This window comes from Coturnix japonica, chromosome 5, assembly GCF_001577835.2.
Source record: "Coturnix japonica isolate 7356 chromosome 5, Coturnix japonica 2.1, whole genome shotgun sequence".
Taxonomy (NCBI): Eukaryota; Metazoa; Chordata; class Aves; order Galliformes; family Phasianidae; genus Coturnix; species Coturnix japonica.
The window spans coordinates 16,377,319-16,404,806 of record NC_029520.1 but is presented as its reverse complement, the minus strand read 5'-3'; the positions used below and the strand labels follow the sequence as shown (position 1 = coordinate 16,404,806).

The 27,488-nt window shown below is 41.3% G+C and overlaps 1 protein-coding gene across 8 annotated transcripts in view; it reads left to right on the top strand.

Annotated features, from left to right (window-relative positions):
• OSBPL5 (oxysterol binding protein like 5) overlaps positions 1–27,488 on the top strand; it is a 150,284-nt gene that overhangs the window by 104,463 nt on the left and 18,333 nt on the right. For all 8 annotated transcript variants that reach the window (XM_015864185.1, XM_015864189.2, XM_015864188.2 and 5 more), the window contains 6 exons: positions 8,336–8,416; positions 9,090–9,191; positions 10,366–10,569; positions 15,181–15,265; positions 22,273–22,444; positions 26,945–27,164. In XM_015864185.1, the coding sequence (XP_015719671.1) occupies positions 8,336–8,416; positions 9,090–9,191; positions 10,366–10,569; positions 15,181–15,265; positions 22,273–22,444; positions 26,945–27,164 (864 nt within the window). The remainder of the gene's footprint in view (positions 1–8,335; positions 8,417–9,089; positions 9,192–10,365; positions 10,570–15,180; positions 15,266–22,272; positions 22,445–26,944; positions 27,165–27,488) is intronic.

Sequence of the window (27,488 nt, the reverse complement as noted above, 5' to 3'; positions counted from 1 at the left end):
TGTGGGATAGGTTTGCATCCCTGGTTTTGCTTTCATTTTTTTTCCTGGCTGAGTTATTAATCCTGCTTACTACCTTCTTTTTTAAAGTTATTGAGAAAGCCTCTCCCTTTGTTTCTGCAGGAGCTGAGTGTGCATGTTTTGAGAGAGAAAGAGGGAATATTTTGGGATGCTTGTAATGTCATGGGGAAACCTATGTTTTCATCTGACTTGATAGCACCTGCCACAGCAGAATCTTGTTTATTTGAGCCTCATCTAACGATGTAATTGGATATGAATAATTAGGGTTGAAAGGTTAATTTTGCCAGCAGAGGTGTCTCCTGCTGTTCTCGATCAGCAAAGCAAACATAAATTGTTTTGGGAGATAAAGCCCTAATATTTAATGCATTGCGTAGCATCTGCAGCTGTGAGTTGAGATCCTGGGAAAGAGCTCTGAGAACTGGTGTAACAAGTGAGGAACACAAACTAACTGAGCTTTCCTGAGCACAGCATGTCCAGCAAATCTTTTATGGAGAGGTGAGCCTGGATTTAAAAACTCTGGATGTGAACCCTGGTGTTCAAAACCTCACTCTACATCTAGAGTTGCTGAGTGCCTGGGTTTGAATTCCTGTAGAGATGGCATCAACCTTTAAATTAGATCTGGCTTTGAGATTCATGTGCAAGCTTTTTTTGGCTGCAGCTCCCTAATGTGTTTCTGGAGGGTAACTAGAAATAGAAGCAAGGCCTGTTCATAAATTTTTAACTACATTTATCCAACTTTGAGGCTATAAAATACAAATGGCATCAGCTAAAATGAAAATATAACACAAAAGAGGCATCTGGAGACAAATGATTTTTTATAACACACAAAAACAGACCTTGAACCTTCAAACACGTTTGGGTCTGCTTGCCTGGAGCTCACAGGGATGCCCTGGCAGAGGTCGGTGTGGGGAGATGGTGATAAGAGGAGCTTTAGGAGTGTGCAGCAAGGGCTCATGTGCATATTCCCTGCTTTTGCTGGAACCTGGCAAGCTGCAGACCAGCCTTAGTTTTGCATTTTCAGGAAGGTTCCTGATGGCAGCCCAGGTGCTGGCTTTTCATGGCAATGGGGTAAGCATAGGACCAAAAGTCTGCATCCAGGGTGTTGTTCTGAGGACAGATTTTTTGCATGCCTTAGAAGAAATGGTGTTAAATTCACAATGAATTAGGAATGTAAAGAAGGACTTTTGCTTTTTATCTCTGATGTGAAATTGGTCAGTCCAGCCACAGAACAGAAATGCTGTTTGAATGGGAGTTTGGTTGCTGAATGTGCCAGAGCTTGCTTTTTCTTTCCTGCCTCAAAGTTCTGCACAGGCACTCAGCACTGGATTCGGAGGCTGGCTGTAGTGACTTTCCACCTTGCTGGATCTGTGTGCCAGTGCCTGTCATTCTCACTCCACGTTACTTGGCTTTGCTTATTGTACACTGCCTGGTTCTTCTCTTCCAGCCAAGGAGCTTCTCTCCTCCCTTGCTTTGCAGTGTTAGTGACATCAGGGAGTCCCTATTGTGACATGTCTTGTACACTAGAACTTTAGTCAAAGTGATCTTTGACCTGCTTGATATTTCACTTTTTGTGTCCACTCAGCTATAAGCCTATAAAATGAAACCTTTCTGCCAGATATCCAGAGCTCAGGGATCTGTCATGGCATTTCACTTTAAACATAGTGATTCCACCTATTTTAACCAATGGAAAAAGTCTGTGCTAATTAGGTCGTATTTAGATTCCAGACTGTTGGGAGGGAATGATTTTTAGAAACCTAATAGTAGAGTGTGCAGGTTTAATTAATGGATTCAGAAGTAAATGCCATAGGTAACAGATCCATGCCATCAATACTTACCCTTCATTTGCCACAGAGGATGTAACAGACCTTGTTGCAAATCAGTATTCCTTCAGCAGTGCTATGTCAATAAACTGCAATGCATTAACTCTCTTCACCCAGCAGTGAGAAGGAAATGAAAGCTTTGGTCCCTGTGCTGGGGCTTAGGGGACTTTGCTTCTCCAGATCTTACCTGGAATTTGTGTGTTTCTCCAGGCAGATAAATTGTATTTCTGTTTCCCATCTTCATCAGTGACATGGAAAATGTCCCACACTTTGTACATACTCACACTGAGCAATGAAGTAGGCTGCAGGTTTCCCACATTAGCAGACACTGAGCAGGACATTCCATAAAAACCCCTATAAACCTTTGCCTTCCAAACATGCTGCACTGTGCGTGAGCTCTTAGATTGGCTGAGAGTCTACTGCAGAGTCACCTGTCCTTATATCTGATACTGCAACATTCCCTTACAGTGTGTTTGTGTACATAGTAATACATATTTTTAATGGCAGTTGTGACTTTTCAGCTCTATTTTTATTAAAACGAATTTATGGTACAGTTCAGCTACACACCACGCTGCGGAGAAGTGTCTTTCATCTTCTTTTAACCGGAACAACAACAAAAGGTTATTTCTTTCAGATTGCTACTCATATTAGCTTCTCTTTTTCAGAGCCCTTTATCCATGTAGTTTGTGCCCAGAGCTCACAGAGCAGTGTCAAAGAATCTCAGAGCAGTCTTGAGGCTGTTCTCTAGAACCAGACGAAGCCTCTCTCTCATGACTTGCCTCATTCATCATTGTTAGCATCCTTTAAGACACTTCCATTGCAGAGTGCAGCATTGCATCTTCTCTCTTTTTTTTCCCCTTCCTATGCTTAACTCTTTAGTTCTACCATCTGGAAAGCAGTTGGGATCTCTCAGTATGCACTCAGAGACCACAAAGAATTGCAGGTTATTTTAGGGGACCAAACAGAAAAAAACAACCTTGAAGCTGGCTATCAGTGGTATTTCACTCTTCATTCCCACATTAATGCCACAGTGAAGTCTAAAATTATCTCTCTGTAGGAGTGTGGTTGTTGTGTGCACAGTTACATGACGTATGGCAGGACAAAGCTTAGATTACTTTGTTCATCACGAATGAGTTTTTCCACATGACAGAATAGTTCAAGACTTCAGTGTGATAGCAGATTTTAAGCTGAAAGTCCAAGTTTTCCATTTTTCAGTTCCTCAGTTTGCTTAAGCTCAGCTTAGAAACAAGAGTAATAGTGATAGCTAGAGGGGAAAGCAAAGCTTTGCTACAGGTTTCTGCTTAAGAGCACATTTGTAGTGGTCAGTGAAACAGCATCTTTCTCAGTGTGCAGCTTTCTATCTCATCTAAAATGTTTTTTAGATATCCTAAACTTGCCAACTGTTCTTCCCAAGAACGGCTCACTGGAATGGTTGTACAGCAGTCCCATGAGGTCTGTGACTTTTTCTTTGATTACAATATTCTGACACAGTGGAGCAAAGCACTCCACTAAAATTAGTATAACTTGATATTCCAAGTTGCTCGTGTAGCTGACTTTCAGTGATGATTTCCCTAGATATTGCTGTCACTTGAGCTATTTGTACAGGGTGTGCAATTTGGGCTCATCACTGTGCAATCACAGTATAGTAAACACAGTTACTGTGTCTTCGTAATGTTGCTGAAATAAGCTGAATGTTTTTTGCAACCAGAAAGTTGGAGGCAAATATTATTTGATTTGCTATAAACCAGCATATTAATTGAAGGTCAATCCTTCCAAATCCAAAGCTTCTTTATCAGTAAGAACCATTCCACTGACTCTGGTGTGCTTCAGATGAGCTCTTAGCTATCATTTGATGACGGAACTGCTTATAGGAAATTGAAAGACAAGTCGTTGAAATGGGATTGAGGTATCTGTGAATACTTGCATCAATAGGAAGAAGCACTTTCCACCAAGCTCCACTGAGCTTTCCAGGGTGTTGATGTTACTTCAGGAGCTTTTGCTTCATTAGTTTTATTTCTGCAATAATACAGATCTGTTGCAATTATAAGTGAAAAAGACACTGGAGAAATTGCACCTGAGCAGAGTTATGTCTTCCATGTACTGACTATTTCTGCTTTTATAAAACATAACTTATGGCTACAGCTGCTTTTATTCTGCCTTCGAAGTTCCATCTAATTACAGCTGCTTTTATTCTGCCTTCGAAGTTCCATCTAATTTCATCTTTCTTTCACTTGGATACAAGAAAGAGAAAAGAGCAACTTGTGAGTGGTTGCTGCTGTTAACATGTAGGCCACAGCCTGAGAATGATTTTATTTGAGTGTTTCTGACTGGAATTAATTCTGTCTGATTGATGTGTGTTTGTCCCATGCAGGATTGCTTATGCTAAATAAAACTGCATATTCCTCTTGCAGTTAACCAAGGCACAGTGGGCTGGCAACTCCCACACCAGAGTCAATCACAGACTGGTTTTTGTTCCTCTTGTCAATGGAGGCCACAAAAGACACCGTACCAGAATTGCACTGTTGTGAGGAGGACCCTGTATGCCTTTTTATGAAGCCTAACAGGAGCATGAGGGTACTGTGACAGCTGCTAACTATCAGCAGCAGATCCCTGGATCTACATGACTGAGATGAAAGGCAGGAGAGACTTAACAGGGATCAGAAGTTGTCTCTGATAGTAGTATACCCCATCACCACCCAGCAAGGTCATCACTCGCTTCTGGAAAGGACGGGTCTGCTTAGAAAGCTGTGAGTGGCAACACCTTCCACCCTCACAACTGCTGTGACATGCCCTGGAAAGGCTTTTTTCAGATTAACCATCTTCTAGCCTTGGGATAAGCAGCAGACAGAAAAACACTGTTTTTGCACTAGAAAACCAGTGTTTTTTGGTTCGGGTTTTGTTGGTTTTTTTTAATTTTAAAAAGGACACCCATTCCCTATCCTCCCACTGTATAACCGCTTCTCTCTGGTTAATACTATCTGTGTACTGTTGCAGGGAGAGAGGGTCAGATTCTGCTAACTGGGACAAGCATCATCCCAATGTCTTTGGCAGAATTGCCGTGATGAAAAAAGGCTTGTTTCTCCTGGGTTCCTACCAGGCTGAGGGTGGTACGTCAACGAAAAGACATCATTAAATGCTGTTGATATGTCCTAGTACCTTAAGGCCCTCCTGTGTTTTGGGGATCTTTTGATGATGGCCTGGATTTACTGAACCACAAGGTACAATTGAAACGATTAAGATAGCTTTGTGTAAAAGCATGAAATCATGTTATTTCATGTCACTTAGCAGGTTAGATCTGGAAGAGCTGCACAGTGCTCTCAGCAGCATGGAGAGTGCATAGAGGGACTATGGTGCGCAGAACTGGTGCTGGAGATCCCAAATGTGTTGCAAGGAGGCAGGAACTTCAAAGCTAGAGATGCAGTGCTTTTCACATTGTGTAACTGGAGATCACCTGCACACAAATCATTGTTTAGGATTTGTGATCACGCTTCCCTGTAACCAGAAAAGGAAGCAAAGCTGACAGGCAGAAGCAGCCAGTTTGCCTAATTAAAAAGTATCTGGGGAACAATCAAGTTTCTGAAAACAGAAGTCTCAAGTCTAGTTCATCTGGAAGCTTTGTCTTCCAGATTTCAGTAAGATTTGTTCTCCCTTCATGAAACTTGGACACGTTATGACAACTTCAGGTAGCTGCACTATCCATCACACAATGCTTTCTTCAGCATTTGGGAGGCAAGGCAGCACAGAGAGAGTTATGCCTAGGAATTCTGCAAGCAGTGAGAGACTTAAGCTACTCCCATCCATTCTTAAGCCCATCTTCACAAGCACCATCTCTGTGGCCAGGTTTTTATTTCAGACAGGGTCAGCAAATTTAGCACCTCTGGGCGCAGCTCAGACAGGGGGGTGGCAGTGCCCCAAGGAAACAATGCAGCCGTTCAGGAACCCACTGCAGCTACCTGCAGGGCTTTAAATCCTGCTGCTTTGACCGAGTGAAAGACTGACTTGTAGTGACTTCAAACAAGTTTCATTGTATTTATTCAGTTCCTAGAGAGGCTGCCTAGGAATCTATCCCTTTACGTGGTGTTGTGCACTGGGGCTTTGTAGCTTGCACAGCAGCTCCCAGCTAGCATTGGGCTTGCGCTATCCCTGGTCACAGAGCTGCAAGTCAGCTGCCCTGAATAGTAGAATCAGTGTCTCTCTGTTTGTTTATTTGCTTGTTTTTTGTCTCTCCCTGTTTTTGAAGTCCTGTGGTTGTTTAACTCTGATCTTAGAGTGACCTGGAGAGACTCCAAGGAGGACGCTGGTGAGGCTGACAGAGCTGTGACAGTGTCTCTGTGTGTGTTAATGTTGGCTGCCCATGAGCAGCAAGTTTAGAGCTTGGGTTAATGTGGTTAGTGGAAGTTATTGGAAACCTTTCTGACTTGAGCTTTGAGATTTCTTCACGCCAGGTCTGCTGAGGGATCAAATTTTTATCCTTTCTGTAAGTGCTTACATGTCATTCTTCAGACAGCCAGTCACTTCAGCCAGTCACTTAAACTCATTTTTGTTAATTAAGCCCAAAGCATTCTTTGTATCCTGATGTTCTGCAGACACCTGAGCAGCATTTCCTAGAATCACGCTGACATCTGTGCTTATTGTGCTTCTCACGCTGGCTGATGAGGAATGGTACACAGCGTTTCACTGTGTGTCTGGTCTCCCAGGCTGGAGGCTGTGAAATTACCAACAAACAGTTGGCTCGTGATTGTATCTCAAGGACAGGACGTTCTCTCTGCTAATTGGGAGAAAAGGGGGAGAATTCTTCTGACCACTGACACATCTCAAACCATGAAAGCATCATCTCTTAATAATTCTGGATGATTCTTGCTCAGAGGCATTTAAGCACTTAGAAATGTTTCTTCATAAAGAAAACTTTATACCATCTTTCTCAAGTGTCTACCACTGCCTTTTGAAATGTGACAAGGACCCTGTGGGCACAGTTCTCTACCCTGCTGTCTTATCTGTGCAATTATTCCCACTGTGGATCCTGAGCTTTTACACCAAAGTCCCATGTGCAGAAATATGAAAGATGCATCAGAGTCTGTATTGCAGATAGAGAAGACTGGCTTAGATTTCTACTAAGAGAAAAATGACAAATATTGAGTATTTTGCAGGAGCCCAGAGCTGGTGTTTTCCTTGAGTGGGCTCAGTGCAAAGTGGACTTGGACTGCGCAGTCAAAGTGGAGGTTTCACTGGTCTCTGTGCTTTCACAGAGTTTTCATCCCTTTATGTATTCTGAAGCATCACATGTAGTTTTGCTTTCAGTGAAAGACTGCTGTGCGTATGAATGAGTGCTAGCTCTGCTGCAAACTGCAGTTTATGTCCCTAATTTTCAGCCCTGCATCACCCAGAAAGAATTTTGCTCCAGAGATGCTTATTTGAGGATGCATCCTCATCTCCCTTTAGTACTTCTGCCACAGTCTCCAAAGCATAGCCGATGGTCTGTTTGCTGTGATCTGGCCATCTGTCTGTGTGTTTTTACCTAACCCATGTGTAAATTTGTAGATGAGAACTGAGAATCTTACGTATTTTATCATTTTTCTGTCCAGCTCATTGAATTGAGCTGACTAAGAGCTGAATTTTTTTGTAAAACCATTGTATAATAGGAGAGACAGTGTCTGACCCCAAAAGATCACAGTCTAAATACATCAGGCACATGAAAGGTTGGAAGGAAAAGAAGTACAGAGACAGATAGTAACTTCCCTAAGGTCACTTAGGAAGTAGCAGAGACCAGACCATGCTGTAATTCTCTTGTCACTCCCCAGGTTTAGTCAATTTGCTGACAGTACCTATCTGAATTACACTTTCAAAGTCTACTTTATTTTAGGAACACTAATATTGTGACCCTGTCTAACAAAGTAAAGCATTTTTCAGCCCATCAGCACAAACATGAGATCAGTCTTCAACCTCTGAAAGTGAATTTAAACAGCACTGACAGTATCAAACATGATTTGAAGTGACTATATATTTTGTGCCTGGCTTCTTAAGGCCAGATGGTGATGATTCTCTATATAATCTGTAACGAGATTAGGTCATTTCTTGCCCACTCATGTTCCTGGTTATTTCAGCTATGACAATGTAATTACCAATACCAAGTCTAGTACTGAAAGATTTCTACTAGCTTTTGTGTCATTTTTATCCCAGTAATTGAAATGCTTTAAGAATGGAAAAGATGTTCATCAGAATAGGGGTTTTGGTTTGTTCTTGCCAAGATTAATGCCTACTTGGGAGAAATATGAAGAGTATGGGAAGTATTCCAACTCACTATGGATATAAAGAGGATATATGGAGCTCACTGAATATATGCTGTTTCTGAGCCCATCTGTAGTTCTGCTGCTGAAATCTGCAGTCAGCTTCTTCGTGGATTCTTGGAGGATATAAATGACCCTCCACTAGAGCTCTGCATGCCCGTCTTTGTATTATTTCATTCCTATTTTCTCTTTTCCTCTTTTTTTTTTTTTCAGATTGAATATAAGTTTTGCAATGGATCTGACAAAGACTGTGTGTCTCCCACGGCCAAATTCACTAAGAAAGAAACACTGAAGGTATGTGCAAAGCAACCAAGTCAGCATCAGCTGACTTCCTTTTACAAAAGCGTTACCTTTCAAACAAACCACTGGGAACTCTTCTGAGTCATCTCCAAAGTCCCAAAAAAGCTTCTTACTCTTTTAGGAGTCGTTCGATTCCATGAGCATTAATGAGCTTTATACAGGATTAGGTTATATACTGCAAACAGAGTAAATCAGTGTAATTATTTTGCTCTGTTCTTTTGCTCCAGAGCTGTAAGGCACATCAAGAGGTTAGTAATGCTTCATTGGTCTTGTTAGGAGGGGCATGCCTAGGCAAACTAAGTATATTATCTTTTGAACACTCATTTGTCTCCCAGACCAAAAGTATAAATAATCTGATTTGGGTGAAATTAGATTAAATCTCTTTAGTTTGAGGGGTGAGGAGAACTGGGTATTCAGCCTTTTTACATTCCCAAAAGTAGAAAAATCAGTTTCCACTTAGTGGAACTTCATAAACAAAGAAAGAATCTGTTCTTTCATTATGTCTTTGTTCCTCTTTGTGCTCACTTCTAGGGAACCTGTGCTGGGTCAAGTTCTATCTATGCTATCCTTAGCTGCCCTTAATGCATTATGTTATGTCCTTTCCTCCTCCATAGACCTTGTGCTTACAGACACTGTGTTTGTTGGTTTTTTTTCTGTTCTGAACCAGGTCCAAAAAAAAAATTACAGACAGGAGAAGAAAAGAGCTACCAAACAACTCTTCAGTGCTCTGAAGGATCCCAGTGTAGTGATCACAGCAGACTGGCTGAAGGTATTTCATACAGATTGTTTTGAGACTCTAGAAAAAATATGATGGGAAATACTCGCTCTGCCTGAGAGTTATGCACAAGCACTGAGTGTAGGAAGACTGACTAGTTTTGGGGTGATGTTGCTGTAAAACTTGAACTAAGATATTGGGGAATTTTTTTTCCATCTGTCTTTAAGTAGAACAAGGTCTCAAAAACTGCATAGTACAAAAGGAAGTGATGATGTTTCTTTCTTTCTTCCTCTCTGAAAGAATCTGCTGACCTATTTCCATAGGCGTGTTTTGGTACCGAGGAGAGAACAGGCAAATACAGCTTATTCTATTAACAGTTGGAATTTGTATTGCCACAGCAGAGAGTGAAACATATTGGACCTGATGACAACTGTAATTTTTCCTTGTACAAAGATTCATCTACATGCAGCAGAATATTTGTGTAGCGTTCAGTGTGGTTGATAAATAAATGTTTATTTTTTTAATAAAAATATCTGTCTCATGGCTGCTGTGGATGGAGATTTCTGGCTCAGAAACAAATGATCCTGGCCCACAAAAAATAAGGCTTAGTGTTTGCCTGATGTATGCTGAAGACAAGAAGAACTTAGGCAAAATATATCCTTACTGAGAAATCTCCCCATTCTTAAAGCTGTTGTCCTTAATATATGCTATCAGATTTAATGTCTTCTGTACTGAAGAGAATATGCATGGAGCTTGACAGAGAAGTAAACCAGCCAGAGAAGGAGCTTTAAAAAATGGGGTATTTGAGAAAACCCATTAATAGTTCTGTACTACAGAACATTATTAAAATGACTTCTAAGTCCAGTTAGACTGGCCACAATGTATTTCTGTGTGGTATCCTGATTGGCACGTCCTTCATGATTATTTACTTATTTACAAATCACTTACATGGGCCAGCAGTGCTGGCTACCTGAAAATTGAAGCAAGCTGCAAACACCAAGCGAGTAATCAAAATATGAAGACTAGACTCTGAAGGCCAGATTTGGTCTGGGATTTTGGTATGAGAACTCCAAGTCTGCTCAGATAGTGTAATCTCCAAACAAAATGTCTCATGCTGTGTGCTTGGGAGAAATGTGTACTGTAAACACTGAATAAATACTGAATAAATGCTTTTACTTTAGGGAGTAACATAAGTGCAACAATTTGTTCTCTCCCTGCCTCCCTGCAGATTCGTGGGACCCTGAAGAGTTGGACCAAGCTGTGGTGTGTTCTGAAACCTGGAGTGCTGTTGATCTATAAGACACCAAAGATCGGACAGTGGGTTGGGACAATCTTGCTCCATTCTTGTGAGCTGATCGAGAGACCCTCCAAAAAGGATGGCTTCTGTTTTAAACTTTTTCATCCTTTGGATCAGTCAATATGGGCTGTAAAAGTAAGTACTGTGATGAGCTGAAGAGCCTCCTATTAGTCAGTGTAGTCTGAGTGCTTGTACTCACATCTACTGAGCACCAGCTAGCATTATCTAGCATTCACAATATCTAGATTCTTAGTTACTTGGTTGCTGTTAGTGATGGCAAATTGTGTGAAAAAATGCAGGACGTTGAAGCTTGGTTGTAATATGACATCAAAGGGGCACAGCACATTGTGATTATTTACACGTGTATCATTCTTGGTGAACATGCATAAATTGAGGAAAGAAAAAACACACTAGGTCAAAGTGAGTAATAGACGCACAAAACTGACTTCCCCAAGACAAGGGTGTACAACTCAGCTTTGCACAACACTGGAAGAAGGCTGGTAAAGTGACAAAAATGATTGCCGTTGACCACAGAGTGAGTACCTAACAGGATGACTAACAAAACAGAGGGGAAACCCTGTGAGAACAGATGGAGCAACTTCACTCCTGCTCATCCCTCCAGTTAATCTGTTTTAAGCACAGCTATACAGCATATCAAGTCTTGGAATTTTAATTAGGGTTAGAAATAAGAATTAAAATGAACCTCATAAACCAGGGGTAAAAGGTGCTGTTTTCTGACAGTAGACCAGCTCCAATTTGTACCCAGGTTCCTTTAACATTATGTTGCAAAGGTTTCATCGCAGCCTTACTTCTGCAGCTGTGAGTTTTGTTGCTTTTTTATACAGACTATGTGTCAAGAAGGCTGTCAGTCATTTGCTGTCCATCAACAAATAAATTCCTTGTGACATGGCAGGTCAACTGAATCCTTCTGAAAAGCACAGTCAGGAGAGATAGTGAAGAAGCAAGATCAAAAGCACAATCAAACGATGAAAAGTAGTGTCACTGACAGATCTGAAGTGTCACGTTATGCCAGAATGCCCTTCTCTAGTTATAAACCATCCAAAAAGAAACTGAGTTTTTATCATTATATAAGTGTGTTTTGAATGTACGTGTATTTAATTCTTGTGTCCTGTGAGAAAAATATGCAACGGAAATAGGAATTAATATGTTAAATATGAAGGGAATTTATTTCTGAAAAATGTTTGTGCACAAGAGGAAACCCAAGAGATTTGAGTTTTAAAGTTGAAGTGATATTCTAAGTCACTAGAGATGTATTTGGAATGCTGCATTTGAGGATATTTCCTGAAACCTGAATTCAGCTGGAACTGTTAAGTGTGATAGGTGCTTCCAGCCACAAGCTGAACACCAAAATACAAAGCAAGGAATCCACTAGTGTCAAATAAGCCCTTTGCACTCTGGCAGCAGTTTAAGGCTGACACTGCTAAAATACAGTTTTATGTCATCCCACAACCTTCTTTCAATTCAGCTGGAGCAGAATTGGCTATTCTAAATTGTCTTTGTGTAATCTTGCAAAGAAAGCTTCTTTGTCCTGAAATAAAGGTAAGCCTGTGCTTAAACAAGAAGTGCACATTAATGTCCATCATCACAGACATAAGGTCTGGCTAAACACCTTCTGTTTTTGGCTAAACTGGCTTGTAAAATTTGCAAGGATCTTTTAACTACAGTTAGAGCAAGATGAAATTTGGGGTAGGTAGGTAAGATGTAAAACTATCCTATAGCTGGCAACTATATGCATCAGGGAACTTCTTTTCCTATAAATGCTTTCTGATTTCTAGGATCAGAGGATTGCCAACTTAGTAATTAACACGAGAGTGTGGGCATCTGTCCTCTTTCTTCGCAAAGGCAGTGTACAGCCATCAGCTGGCAGGGTTTGCTCAGAAGTCCCAAATAAATGCCTTGGAATAGTCTGTGTGTCCTCTTGAGCTTACACAAGAGTTAGCTGAACATGGTGTGAGAAGGCTCTAATAGAGTGCATCTTCTTCTGGCAAGTATTTAAGGTGGTAAATGAGTTGGATTCAGACCTGGGAATATATATAACTTGAAATTTGTTGATTTTAAGAGTTTTGAGTCATTTCTTTAAAGAAAGAAGTCCTAATAATGGGCTTGTGCAACTTCCTTTGCTGTTGTTTATTGTCCTCCATAATATATCACTAATTTTATCTTTGTCTTTAGCAGTTATCAACAGCACTTTTAATGACAGGGATTTTCCCCTCACTTTTACTCTTTGCTTTATGACTCTCCAAGACTAGGTGTCTTCACACATTATCTAAACCAGCCAATCTATTCCACTTTTCAAAGCCTGAACACACCCTGTTTGTCATTGCCTTTGAGTCTCAAATCAAATGTAAAAACAGGAATGGATGGAAGATGATAGTCTATTTTTAGCCATATTGCCTATAGGCTGCAGCTGAGCTCCAGGTCTCAGAACAGCAGAGATAACAGTTGCTTTTAGTGAAAGATGGTCATTGCCTTGGAGGTCTTAAACTCTAGACAAGTGCAATACTCAAAGGCTGGGAGACAGAAAGTGCCATTATCTCAGCTATGCAGATACAAAACGTAGTTTACTGGGTGGAAATATTGTATTTATTTTTATGATCTCTCCTCCATTTTGTGGGAAACAGCCCCTTCTGTACATAAGCATGCATTACCACTGAATACATTTCCTTGACAAAGTGACTTAATCACTCCTTGTGTTAATTTAAATGTCTGTTAAAACCTTGTTTTGACCCATCCTTTCATGACAATCCACCCCTTGGCTTTCTTTAGCCTTGGCTCTCTTGCATCACTACATTTTGGTTATGGGGATTTTCCTTCAGCAGAACACACATCAGTCTCTGATCTGAAAACGCAAGTAATGGTGTTACCTACAATTCTTGAATGTTTTGCTCAGCTGCAAGCCAGTGAAAGGAAAAATGCCATTGGGAATCCTGCCAGATTACATTAATTTCACTGGTAATGTCTTGAGCTGTTCTGCTCTGGATCACTAATCGAATCCCAACATTGCCAGCCCTAACTATTAAGCCTTTAAACACTTAATTTTGTGAAACCTAATCCTCTTGTGGGAGAGAGAAAAAAAGAAGCAAGTAACAAAGATCCGAATTTCTCCTGGCTGCAGAAGAACCCTGCGGATATAGAGACAAGAGGCTAGGCTGGAGATTGTGATCTCTCCTATGCAAATTTGTGGCATAGACACAGACACGATTTGATGCTTGTCCTATGCTTGCAGTCCTTATATTTTCCATATTTTGGCACTCTGGGTGAGACTCAAAAAGAGAGATCCAGATAAAACCACAGTTTAGCTACCAGACACCAGAAGCAGTCTTCAGTAAGAGACACAGCTCGCTGTTTGCAAACTTCTCTCTAAGAGTGGGATTGGATACTGCAAAGGACTGTGCAAGGGAGGGCCACACTCAAATTGCAGATGTTTCCCTACAGATTTTAAGCATTGCCTGTGATTCTCTCTGGAGACTAAAGGAAATCTGTATTTGAGCATTCTTGGAGAAAACTGCTTGTTCCACCCTACAGTTGGCATAGTAGATATACGAGTATTGTTTTTCTGCTTTGCATGTACTTCTGATATTGGCATATTTGATCTGCTTTCTTGTTGTCCATTGCAAGATGAGGAAGAGAAGGCATTGAAGAAGGGTGAGTGGCTTCAGAAATGCAAAGGTGGGGGTAGGACTCACATTTACTTCAAGCAAGTTGTGACTTAAAGCACATACCATACACACTACAAAGCTGAGCTTGCTGAGTAGAGGAAAAGCTTTTTCTTCATAACTTCTGGTGATAAGGAAGAAGAAGAAGATAAGGAAAAAAATCAAGACATGTACTGTTCACATAAATGCTTTAATCCAGGATGGGTCATGACTCCATGTGAATCGTTTCTGGACAGTGTTGTGTTGTGGCTGGATGTTTACAAGACATGATCATTTTTTTTGCAACAGCTTCTGAAGTAAAGGCAAAATAAGCAACCAAAGCCAGGTTTTGTTCCCAGTCTCTCTGAGGCAGCTTTTCCCAAAGGCAACCCAGTATAAAGGTACTCAGCATTTCTGGCTGTTAAGGTGAAGAGTTGCAGCCCATCAATGTGTCTATGCTGGGAAATCTTTAATCCTTAGGCTGTAATTTTCCTACTTCTCCTTTCCTGCAGCGTGGCCTGGTCCCCACAGACAGGGCTTTCAGGATGGAGTTTTCCCTTTTCTTCCTTCCTTTCTTCCAGAAGAGCTTCCACTGTCTCTGCTAGAGATGCTCACAACAGAAGTGCAGGCTCTGCAGCTTTTATGGTGACACTAAAGCGTATTTCATCTCTAGCATATCAGATTGATGTGTGCGGCATGGAAAAGTCTGTTCAGGTGCTACACAAAGGTGGATAATAACAAATACTTTGCTGTTTCTTTTGTGGGTTTTATTGTTGTTGTTGTTTGTTTGTTTCTTTTTTTCTAAGCTATAGGAATGAGATTCCTTCGTTTCTGAAGATTTGAATAAATAGGGCAATTTTGTAGCTGAGTATGGGTTAGGCTGAGTCCAATTTACATCGGAGCTCATTAATGCTTTGGAACCACAGCGGCAATGTCATGATTACTAATGAATCTCTCTAAATTACTCCATCTGCTTCTTTTCTTCTTCCTTATCACAAACATACACATGCTACCTAGGAAGAGCAGCAGGACACTGAATGGTCACTGTATCTTCAGTGCCTTACTTCTTTTTGTGTGTTCACATTTCCAGGGCCCAAAGGGAGAAAATGTTGGTTCCATCACTCAGCCTCTTCCCAGCAGCTACTTGATTTTCAGAGCAGCATCCGAATCAGATGGTAAGTTTGGGTCTTCATTCGTTTTCTCCAACTATTTCAAGTCTGTGGAAGGAAATTGGTTGATGAAAAAAATAAAAATTGAAAGGAAAAGTAACAGCTCACTCAGTTTGAGATGACGTTCGTTAGCATGAGTCAGAATAGTTCAGGCAGACTACAGGTAAATTTTATATTGGCTACAAAAAGCCACCTTTCTGTACATGTACATCAGCTGTAACAGGCCCAGATGGAACCTTGTGAAACCTCATGTCAGAAAATGTTCTGGGAATTCACAGAATTGTGGAAGGTAATTTTAGGTCAATATACAATAAGAGTGCCAGCTTGCTATGTGAAAATCTCTCTAAATGACTTTAGCAACCTAGAATATCAGTGATTTATAAGTAGATAAAGCGATTAAAATCATGTTTTCATTCCATTTGACCTTCAGACCACAGTAATTTCTTTGCTATAGTGGATTAACTGAGAGTTTTTCATGGATATTTGTTGCCTCTCACACGAAGGATGCCCATGCAGTCTATGTGCTTGGTGAGATTTCATCTAGACTGACTTCAAGGACACAAAGATTGTTTCTGGAGCACAGTGTGCTTTAGAAACAGCATGCTTCTGGTGAATAAGTTTCATGTACTCCTAAAGACTAGAAATGGGACACTGAAGATGCCAAATGTAGCTCTGACGTGGCACTTAGAATAGGGGGAAGGCTTCTTCCATTACATACTTGGCATACTGTTCTTCCTGCTGCTGTATTCATCATGAATTACACCATCTCAATAGTGAAAGCTGCTTAGAGCTGTCAATGCAGTGAGATGATATAAAAATTAGTGGAACTTGTACAGAGCTGTAGAAGCACATCTATTTCTTTTCTACACTTTTGTAAGTTACAGGGCACTACAGCTTATTTGTTTAAAGGGATGCAGGATTTTACATGGCTCCAAATATCACCCATCTCAATGGGAGTAGATTGGTACATTGTCTCTGGGGGAAAAAGAGACCTCCTGGCAAAGAGACCTGTGGCTGAACATCTACACTCTCTTTTCTGTGATGACTATCATAGGTTTTAGAATAGTAGAACTGCTTTAGATTTGTTTTGATTACCCTCACCCATGAGTGCTCCAAGCTTGAAGTTGTCCCCAAGAAATCATCAGCAGTAAGACTTATCTAACTGATCTCTCTGCTCAGGTTATGTACTGTAATTCTGGAAAACCACAAAAGGGGCCATGTCTGGAGCATGAGAATTTTAAATATTTAGAGGCCTTGTGGGAAGTTTTCTGCCCAGTGAATTATTATGACTCTGGTATCATAAGAGCTTAAAATAGTCACTTACTGGAACATATTTTTAAAGCTAAAATATTGGAGAGTATTCTTAATAAGCAGGCACAGACCGGGCAGGTCAAAGTAGAGTCACTTTAAGATGTAGCGTCATTTTCATTTTCTTTGCTATTTCTCTAAAGTAGGATAGTATGGTTAGCAATTTCCTCCACGTTGTTTGAATCTATGGCGTCTCTGAGGAGGTGTTGTGACCATACTCTTTTTAATCCATCCTCCCATGTTAACAGGGGAAAATGAACGGCAGAGCATTTGGTGAGTTTAACAGTAGTTCGTGTAAGCCTCTGACTTGCTGGGGAATATTGAGTTACAACATATGTTATATGTACAGTTCTGCTATCCGGGCAACTGTACCACCATCAGCAGCTACGTGGCCTACTTTTTCTCTCAGCATTTCAGAATCCCTTCTTTCCCCTCTGCTGTACCATCTGTGAGAGACTGCTGGTAGGATTTAAGGTCCTGACTTCTGCACAGCCTGCAGAACTACCGCCAAGCTACAGTAAATTTCACATTCACAGACGCCAGCAGCAGTCTGCTTTGTAATGTGTTTTAAAGACATCTGGAAGGTCAAATCAGCCTGCAAGGCCCAACCTGTGCAAACACAGGGTCTTTCTTTCTTAGCAGTTGCAGAAAAGGAAATTGCTTTTTCTGAACCAGTGGCTGTGTATGCATTTCAGGCTTATGCTGATGAGCGATTTAGAATTAGTAATTGAAACATGTTCTGAACTTCCTGCTCAGACCATTCTGAGTCTGATCCTGAGATCCCCAAATCAGTGCCCCGCAGCTCCCAAACAGTTTGAGTTGCCCGGCTGTATGTATCTTACATCACAGATGTCCACCTTGTCATAGGCACTGCTACTGAAAGGGTTACTGGGGAAGCTCAAAGTGGCAAGCTACCAAGGGCTAAAGGCTTAACAGTGAAACTGTGAACTACACTTGTATTTCATTGCTTATGTCTGTCCCTTCCTCCAGGCAAATTTTGGTTAGACTTCTGTGGTTAGAGCTGCGTGTAAAACCTGATGCTCCGGCTTGTGGTGTCATTATTTCTTTAGTTTTTGTTAGGCACTCGGCCCTTTCTTCAAGATGGATGCTCTGATCTGAGGAGTAAATTACGTTACTAAAATAAGGGTCATGCACAGAAACAGTAAACTGAGGGAGAGACTGCAATTTGAAATCGTATTCGCAGTAAAATATACCACTGGACCCTCAAAGTGCTGGAAAAAATTAGAAACTATCTTTTTAGCTTTATGTCTGCCCTTCATATTACTTTGCTTTTTCAGAGCACTTGAAGATCCAGGCATTTGCAACCTGGCTTTGTTTAGCTTGGTGCATACTTCACACCTGCAGCTAACTGAGGAATCACATCCTTGCATCTCGACAGCCAGAGTGCAAGAAATCATATACATAAGCACCAAAGTGGTACCACAAAATAAGAAGCAGTCAGCTGAATAGGGTGACCTTAATGTTCACTGACTGAACCAAATCTGCATCTTCCTCAGCATCTGTGATTTGTGTGCACTTGAGCAAGTATTCATCATTTCCAGGTGGCAGCCTACTTCAGGTTCATTTTGAAAAGCATTTATCTTGTAGGTGTGAGGCACGAGGCCAAGAGCTGAATTACTTTAATAATTGAAGAAGAATGATCATCCTTTAGTGATGCCTGTCTGAAAGAATGTATGGTTACTAGGTGTGAGGCTTTTGAAGTCTTAATTGGTAAGAAATTCATCTCAGCTTTTCTCTAGCTACAAAAATGCAAAGGAAAAAAAGTTTAGTCCTGGATTGAGATTCTTCTGTGCCATGATATGATTCCATCTCGAGCGGATCTGTGTTATTGATGAGTGCTGAGAGAACATTGGCTGGCTCCTCTGTGATCTGCTGCTGAAAAATGTGGCAGACAGATTTGGCACATCAAATGGAGTTGTTCTAAATGGAATGATGGGAACTGAAGAGCTTTGTTTTTCCAATATTGTCTGTTTCATCGTTGTTGTTGTTTATCTGTAGGATGTTGTTGTAATTAAAGATCCGTTTAAAGGCAAGGAATAATGAAGTTATTCGACTGGTATAGCAGAATAAGCAACCACTGTTTTCTCCAAGGGGGAGAAGTGTGTTTTTGTCACTTGCTTTTAGTAGTCCCTTTTGTCCAAGAAGAAAAAGAGTTGGTGCAAGCACCTGTTTACTCCTGTTCAGCCTTGCAGCCTCTTCGTTTCTGCACTCTGCCTGCAGAGCCCTGTGGATACAGAAAGTGTCCTGCAAGGAGAAGCAGGGCTTCCTGTCTGTTCAGGAATGTCCAAGGGATTGCTCTTCTCCCATTGCTCCTGGAGGGAGCCAAGGGTGGCTGGGAAACACAGTCAATCACCTGAGCAGCTCAGGTGCTGAAAGACAGATTATATGAAATATCTTCCTTGTTCTTGCTGCCGGTGTGAGTGATCTGACTGGGACTGACTTTGCCCTTCAGAGAAGGGAACCTTGTCTAGATAGGATGTCTTTTCTGTCTGTTGTTTTTCTCACTGAGAACTGTTAACTTTGGATGAAAGACTATCATTGTAACTCCTCCACATTTCTATTTTGCTTCCTCTATGTGGATCATATTGTGCTGCCATTCCACTCTGAAGGAACCTTTCGCATCCTTCTCTGATCCAAGTATTTTGCATACAAAAATATATATATATATATGTCTTGAGTCAACCATTCAGAATTAGAAAATGTGAAAATTAAGGTCTGTGAAGCCTTCATGTGGACTGCCATGGCTGTGGGTGACCGTTTGATTATTGCAGCCACGTGCTTTTTTCTCCTTCCACAGTTCCTGAGTGAAGGAGCTGACATCTCATGTAAGCAGTTAAGTAATCCAGATGATAGATTTTTCATGTAATTTTCACAATAAAGATGAGTGTTACTCAGTAGCAAGCTCACTCAAATGTAAAATATTTCATGTAGGCCTGTAGCAATGAAACAGAGACTTGCAGAGAATTCAACCTTTCTAAGTGCAGAGGAAATCCTACATCTTTTGTGCATATGTGTGGTGTTTGTTTAGATTCATAGCGCCACCTGATGGTTGAAATCTTAGCTTGGGATTTCTGTGCATCGCTTGAATTCTGATAGAAGCGAATACAAGGGCAGGTTCTGATACCATTTCCATGTGCTGAGGGGCAGAAGTAATGCTGAATGCTAACACATGGTGTATTCTTATTACGACTGTTCCTCTAAAATTTGTGTCACTGCTTTGGAATATTAAATTAAACAATGTAATTTTTTTTTATTTTTTTTATTATTATTTTTTTTTAATTTAAACTCCTTGAGAATGGCTTCCAAAATGGTTCAGGATACTCATAACCACTTCCTGGGATTCATCTAAATTAATATAAAACTTAAGCATGTTATGTAATGATTTCTTCTGGCAACGTAGTAAGCACTCATAGCATGTGTTGGTACCAGTGAATGCCCATGGCAATCCAGGTTGGCCAGCTGTGCCTCCAGCCTTGGGGGATGGGGGGGGGGGGGGGGGGGGGGGGGGGGGGGGGGGGGGGGGGGGGGGGAAGGGGTTGGGCTGCAGGAGCACAGTATGGGAGATGGCCAGGTCCTGGTTTGGAGATTTGGGGTATTCTTGTCACCCCTGTTAGAAAGCATAAACATAGCCAGTGCATTAGCAAGACTGTCACAAGAGAATGTCTGTGCAGGAGTGCTGCAGAGAGCACCCCCCTTACTGCTGCAAATCAAGCTCCCTTATCAAAGCACCTCTCTCTACAAGCCTATTGGACATAAAAATGTCTTGACATTTGCAGTGTTTCCAAATGCCAGATGGTGCAGTCCTCACTCTGCACGGATGGGAAAATAAAAGTTAAGGAGAGAGGAAAGTCAAAGAAGATGAGCACAAGTAGCAGTGTACTCGCTTGTACAGAGTAGCCCGAAACAGGTTTTCATCTTGATGGGTTAGCAGGAGCAGGGATGTGTAGAAGAGGATTGATTTGCTCTGAGCACAGCCATTAACTGTAATGGGTTATCTATGCAAATCCTCAGCACGGCGAGAGGAGAATAAATCTCTGCATGTAAAGCCTTTGTGCAAGAATATTTTTTAAATACAAAATAGCGTGAAATCAATTACAACAGGCTTCAACCTTCCTAATCTTTTATATACTAGTATGTATGGTTTTATTATTAAATCATAAGCTGATACTGAAGGAATTTAGGGGTTGAAATTGGAATAAGTGTCTGAGCTCTGCAGTGTTTGTGGCTCAGTATTCAAATGGAATTCTGCAAACTTCTGGAAGTCTCTTATTGGTTGTAGCTTTGTACCAAAGTAAGCTCTAACAGCTACTCACATTTTAGACATTTCCTTATATATATGAGCTAATTTTTTAAGCTCTGGTTGATCTTATAGAGCCAAATTTTGGTCACATTGAAGTTGATAGGAATTCTGCTCAAGAGACCAGCTGGATCCCAGTGAGATTTATCCATACGCTTGATGCTAAGTATGTGGTGGAACTGAATGTAATGGAAACATTTCCCGAATGGGACCTCCAGGTGGATACAGTCCAGGAGAATCCAGTTGGTAGCACCTGCTGTTGTTAGAGCAAAAATCCCTTTGTTTTCTTCCCTGCCTCTCAAGCACACTTCTAATTATTGCAAAATGTGTTCTGAGGAGCATAATCAAGAGCTCTGTTTTACATGCTAGAAATTAGAGGATAATTCCCTAGATACCTCAGTTCTTGAACATTCAGTCAATTTGCAGGTGCCCTTGCCACATGAAAGAAGCAGGCTGTCTTCAGGTGCATTCAGGAATACCAAAGCTCCAGCACTGTGATGTTTAGCACTGCCACGTTGCTTTGTGAATTTGTGTGGATCATTGGAAAAGGAGCCAAGGTTCAGTTTGGGTTCCTGTCTGTGGTTTCTTTGCAGGCCTTAGGAGAATCCAGTAGGGCTGCACTTAGGAGCCATGGTTTCTCTCACCTTTGCACTAAACTTATAGTTTCTTATATTTGTGTTGTAGGCCCTTCATTTGCAGATTTTATAAGCATGATAAGAAAAGCTGATGCTCCATCCTGATTATCTCAATCCAGGGGAAAAATAAACACCCTGACAAGCAATTCCCCCTACTGTTAATCACTCTGGCAGTATTGATCTTCCTGGTTCTTCTTTGGAGTGTTTCCTGTTAAAACACTACATCCAGTGTGCAACCTGCAAGTTGACTTCTAGTTCAGTGCTTACACACTGGGGAGGAAGACTAGATAGTCAAGGGATTATGGAGATGAAAAATGTAACATAGGTGTCATGGTTTAATAATTTTGTGTTATTGTACACAGTGACATCCTGAGTTGTAATAAGCTTTGCTCCCAGGTAAGAAGCTCTTGAAGCAGTGTGTGAGTTGTCTTAATTACTCTCCTGTCCTTAATGGAACATGGGGAATTATTTAAAGTGAGACAGTGGAGACTTAGGTTAGAGATTAGGAGGAAGTTTTTCACACCAAGGGTGGTGACGCACTGGAACAGGTTGCCCAGGGAGGTTGTGGGTGTCCCATCCCTGGAGGCATTCAAGGCCAGGCTGGATGTGGCTCTGGGCAGCCTGGTCTGGTGACTGGTGACCCTGCACATCACACGGGGTTTGAAACTGGATGATCATTTTGGTCCTTTTCAACCCAGGCCATTCTATGATTCCATGATTCTATGATTCAATAATGTTCCTTGTTTTCACAGGCCGATGCTGGCTGGATGCTCTGGAACTTGCCCTGCGTTGCTCCAGCCTCTTCCGACTCAGTGCCTCCAAGCAGGGAAAGGATGGAGAAATGAATGGCTCAAGTGATTCTGCAAATGGGGGGCTCAACAACAGCTTGCACACAAGCCCCATCTCAGACCAGGAGTTCTTTCAGTAAGATGGGACTCTGACTTCTTAATGCATGGAGAGAAAGGTGTTGCATGGGTTGTGCTTTGGCATCCTGTCAACTTTAATGTTACATAGCCAGAGCCCACTAAGACCCATATAAAAAATAGCCTTTATATTCTTCTGCCGCATCCATCAGAAATCTGTGGGTTTGGACAATATAGAATCTGTTGTCACCTCGTGGGGGAACCTGGGAGAAACCTCGGTTGAGTTCATGTATACAGTAAGCAATTCTCTTCTGTACCCTTCTTGAATGAAAACACAGTCTGAGGGGTACTACCATGAAAATGGCGAGCTTGAGTAAAGACTGCAGTCTAGCCACTGAAGCAGACCCGTGGTTAGGCAGATACAATCATTTACAGTGTCTGTCTGTTGACTAGCACATATGGCTCTGAGTCTGAACTGTTTTTTAATAATGTGTTCTCTTTGCTAATAATACTGTGTCAGCAGTGTGCACATACTGCATCCTTAGTTTTATAATTACTTTCTCTCTCCACAGGGGTTTTGAGTTGTTTCCAATTTCCTCCATTATGCCTCATATAAATTTTTACATAAGGGAAAAAATGTGCCCTCTTCGTCTTCCTAGTAAGGCTGCAGCATTTTGTAAAAACTCACTTCAAAGCATTTAAAAGAAGGAAGGGCTTTGTTGCTTATAGGAAATGGACAAGCTCAAAAATAGCCCTGTTATAGATATTTGGCCCTTGGAGTGGGAACTGGGGGATATATACTGTCTATTTCTGGTTTCGCTGGTAGGAATTTGACTTTTAGGGCTTTGACTGTGTGGGCTCACAGCAATGAATGATCGATTAGACAGTTCTTAGGGTAGCAATTCTTGCAGTTTGCACAGATGATGTCTCACAGTGTGGAATCTCACCTTTGGGTGATTTTCTTCTGCACTGTTACGAGCGTAACAGCAGAGACCTGAGTCTTCTGCAGACTCTAGAGGTAGCACTGGTCCCATGGGACCTAAGCTGAATGGCAGGGTTCTGGTCTGGCCTTTACTTTGACAGGCTCTGGTATTCCCAGTGTGCATTCTGCTGTTTGTTGTTGATTTTGTTGTTGCTGTTGTTGTTTTTTAAGCTAAAACTTGAAGAAGAGCTTTTCTGAGAAGCAGTGGATGAAGAGAAGGAGATCAGATGTACTGCTGTGGTGTCTGTGTTGCCCTAGTACTTGAGCAAATACTGCTGTTTTTCTTGGGCATCATCTGTAATACCCCACTTTCTAATTTCTTTCTATGTAAGAAAGAGGCTCTCAGGACTGTGCTTGCTGTGAATGCAGTGGACTTTGTTCAGCTGGTGGTTGAGCGTATAGAAGTATTAATACTGAAGTGAAGCTTACAGCGCTGAGATCTTACAGTCAGACCCATGGCTTCTGAAAATGCAGAAGATAGAGTTTAAACTGTACAGAAGTATTTCTTCTCTGACGTATGATACATAAATGACATTAAAATGGTGCCTCTTCTTCACCACTTAGTTATCCAACATTAAAAGCCCTCTTGAATGAGGCTTAGGCTCTGCACACCCGGCAGAGTTTTCAGCAGAATATGGTACCCACAACTGGAACCAGATTTTTCTGACAAACTCAGGTTTTATCTGAGTCTGGTTCAGTCTGGGGGTTTGGCATCTGATAGTCTGGACAATTCTCTCTCCTTTATGACTTCTGCCGCTGGCTTATAATGTGTACACAAACTTTCTACAGTGCTTAAAGCCCAGGGGAATTACTTTCTGTTGTCCCTGCTGGAATAAAGAACATTTAAATGAGGGAGAATATAAAACCAAAACTGTGGAAATGCTGAGCAAGGGATTTTTAGCTTGACACTGACAGTGGTTTCATCACAGGGATTCAATCATTCTAATTAAATGCCTTCCCTACAGGGAGTCATACCAATTAAGCTGGCACGCTGTTGTTAAGGGGGGCAGTTAATTACATTTAACTCTATCTTCAAATTAGCCAAACTACTCTGTCAAGGAAACAAAAAGAAAAAAGAAGGGAGATGATGGATATTATAGAGAGAACAAAACCCAAGAGAACTGACGAAGGCAAATTCTCCCTTGAGCCAAAGCTGCATTTGTCTGCTGGCTGCTTTGCTGCTTTCCTGCTGGGAGAGAAGTCAAGATTATACGGTGATTTTGAAATCTATGTCCTTAGTAGCATGAAAGGGAATGAACTGTGTGAGTTGTGCTTCTGAATCAAAGGCTAAAGTACTGTGCAAATCTGTGATTTTTAGACAAGAAGCCTTTAGGGCATCAGGCACTCTTCATATGAAGCTGTGTTTCTTGCTGCTTCTGTGTCACGCAGTCCAAGGAATCTGGCTTGTTTCCTTGTTTGGTGAGAGCCAGAGTTATTTTTTTGCTTTGTGTAGATGAGCAGCATTAAACCCAAAGAAGTCCTGGTGACTCACTGAGGTTTCCAGGAACTCTACTGGAAAGTAAAACACCGTTATATGGCAGATTCAGTACGCAGAAACAGTGCTTTAGCTGTGAAAGATGCCGGGTCATTCATGCTCAGGAGTAAAATGGAAATCTGCTCTTGACTTTTAGTACATTCATTCCTTCCTAGCTTTTCAAACCAGGTCCAAATCCCATTGGAAGACTCTGAGAAATCTTAACACTGGTTTTAGTTCAAGCTCACAGGCTGGACTTTGTTTTTCTCATATTGTATATATTTACTGACAATTCTGTTTGAAGGAGTAGAATAACTGGCTCCACTTCAGCATCTCAAATTTGTTCCTCAGAACATCTGTTTTCCTTTTGGTTCTCCGGAGCAGCTCCTTGGCTCTGGGATGCTAAGTCTTGCCTTGTTTGTGGCTGGTGAATAATCCTGGACAGTGGAATGTGATTTCATGTTGGTTTAATCTCCCCTTAGATTAAATCTGAAATATCTTAAAGAAATATTTTTGCAAAAGAATTGGACTAGGAGGAAAATATAGAGGAATCTAAAGCAGTCATTTGTTCCAGTGAAAATTCAAATTATATGGTAAACGTGAGGCAGATGAAACTTAAAAACATATGCTCTCCTTACTGATATGAAATAGAAACATGCTTCTTCTGAGCCATGAACCATAAGCTTTACAATAAACTTTTTCAAGCATACATACACCATGGAGAAAACTTGGACCAGGTGAGTGAGCAAAGCAACCACACATGAACACTCATACTTTTAACTGATAGCTGAAAAATGCAGGTTTTGAATGGTGCGCAACTAATGCCTGCCCTACCATCAGAAAGCATCTGTGCTGAGGAATCCAGAGATAATTGCTCTTACAGATCTCACCTTTTTTCCTCTTAGTTATGTTAAACTCATGCTGTGCACCAGGCTTTCATTGTATTTGGTTATCAGTCATTACACCTGAAGGTCACTATCTATAACAAAGAAGTGAGATATGTAATGTCTAAAAGCAATTAGGGTTGAAGAAGGAGAGCTTCAGGAGGTAACAAAGCTCTTCAAGATCCAGGGCCTTTTCTGATCCTCTGAAACACCTTGTAGATGCTGGAATTCTTCTCTTATTGTTCTATCTGAGAGCAATTTTGCATGAGGTCTCGGATAAGAAATTTTCAGAGGAAGATGTGAGAAGAATCTGCAGTCTGGACTAGGCCATGTGTGAAGATGTGTCTGAACAGGGAAAGCTGAATGCCTTGCTAAGTATCCCTTGGAGAAACAGGCATTTAATGAATTATTTTCAGGGTCGAACCTCTATCTAATAATGTTTGCTACCTGCAGCAAAAACATCTGCTTTTTCAAATGGAGCTGCTACATGACAGAATTTTTAGCTCTTTCCTTACTCTGCAAGGCCTGTGTCACTGAGCATGAGGCTTACTGCTCCTTCTGTGCTTTTTCTTGATGCTACTATAATCTGAGAATCTTTGCTACATGTAATTGCCAGTGTTTGCTTTTAACTGAGTTCTTCCATACAACGTTATCCAATGGCAGCACGTTTCCCAGGTTGACTTGTGTGTGATTTTGTGACAGTCTTCCCTTTAATTGCTTTTTTAAATTGGCCTTTTCTAACGTAGGGCTGATTTAGGACCACCATCTGCTGAAAAAAAGTAGCAGTCATACTGAAAAAAAAAAATCTATGTCATAATTGCATGTTTTTCCCTTATGCTGTGTTCCTCTGATTTGTTTCTGTACAAATAAGAATGTCTCCTAATCCACACTTCAGCTGTGCAGTCAGAAGTGTGCAGTTGTTAGCGGGTGCTCTGTATCCCTTCTGTATGTGAGCTCCTGCACAGGGTGGGTGGCAATTTGCATAAGGCCAACAAAGTGGAGCTCCATGGCAGACTTTTCAAAGTGTCATTTGAGAGGAGGATTTTTGGTTGGAAATGTAGCTGTGATAAAACCCTGCTATTCAGAAAACCCACATCTTAGGCTCTCCTGGGCTGCAAACTCTGCTTTGAGTCCCAGGAGGTGCTTTTACCTGTCTAAAAGGCCTGAAGTAACCTGATTCTGTAGATGATATTGAAGTGAATAATTAACTGTGTGTTTCAGTTTGAATGATTCAGCGGTGGAGAACCACCAGCAGTTGGAAAATGATGCTTTTTCGGACAAGTCTGAGAGAGACAATGTGGAAGAATCAGAAAATGAAACACTGGACAACAGCCGGAAGACAAACGAAAGCGAGAGCGATCAGTCGGAAATCCAGGGAGAGGTTTCTCTAGAAGGGAAAGGGACAACTTACGTTGAACAGAACTATGAGGAATTTGGGGAGGTAAAGGGGAAAAAGTCATTTTAATCGCTGCCTGATCCTTTTCTATATCTCTGTTCATAGTGTTTGTTATTCAAGCCCTCTAGATGCATGGCAGCTAAGAATCAGCTTTGTGAGTTCCAGTGTTTTACAGATAAAGCAGCATACAGCTTTCTGCTAAATTATGTTGAATTATCTTGTGCTCTAATAATTATGCATTATGAACAGCAGCTTCACTACTGGGCTTTGGCACATCTCCAGCATCAACAATTGCTGTAACCAGTTATTGCAGTAAAGAAGCGCATAGCATTGGCACAGTGCTTTATGGAGCCAGCAGGAGGGGGAATT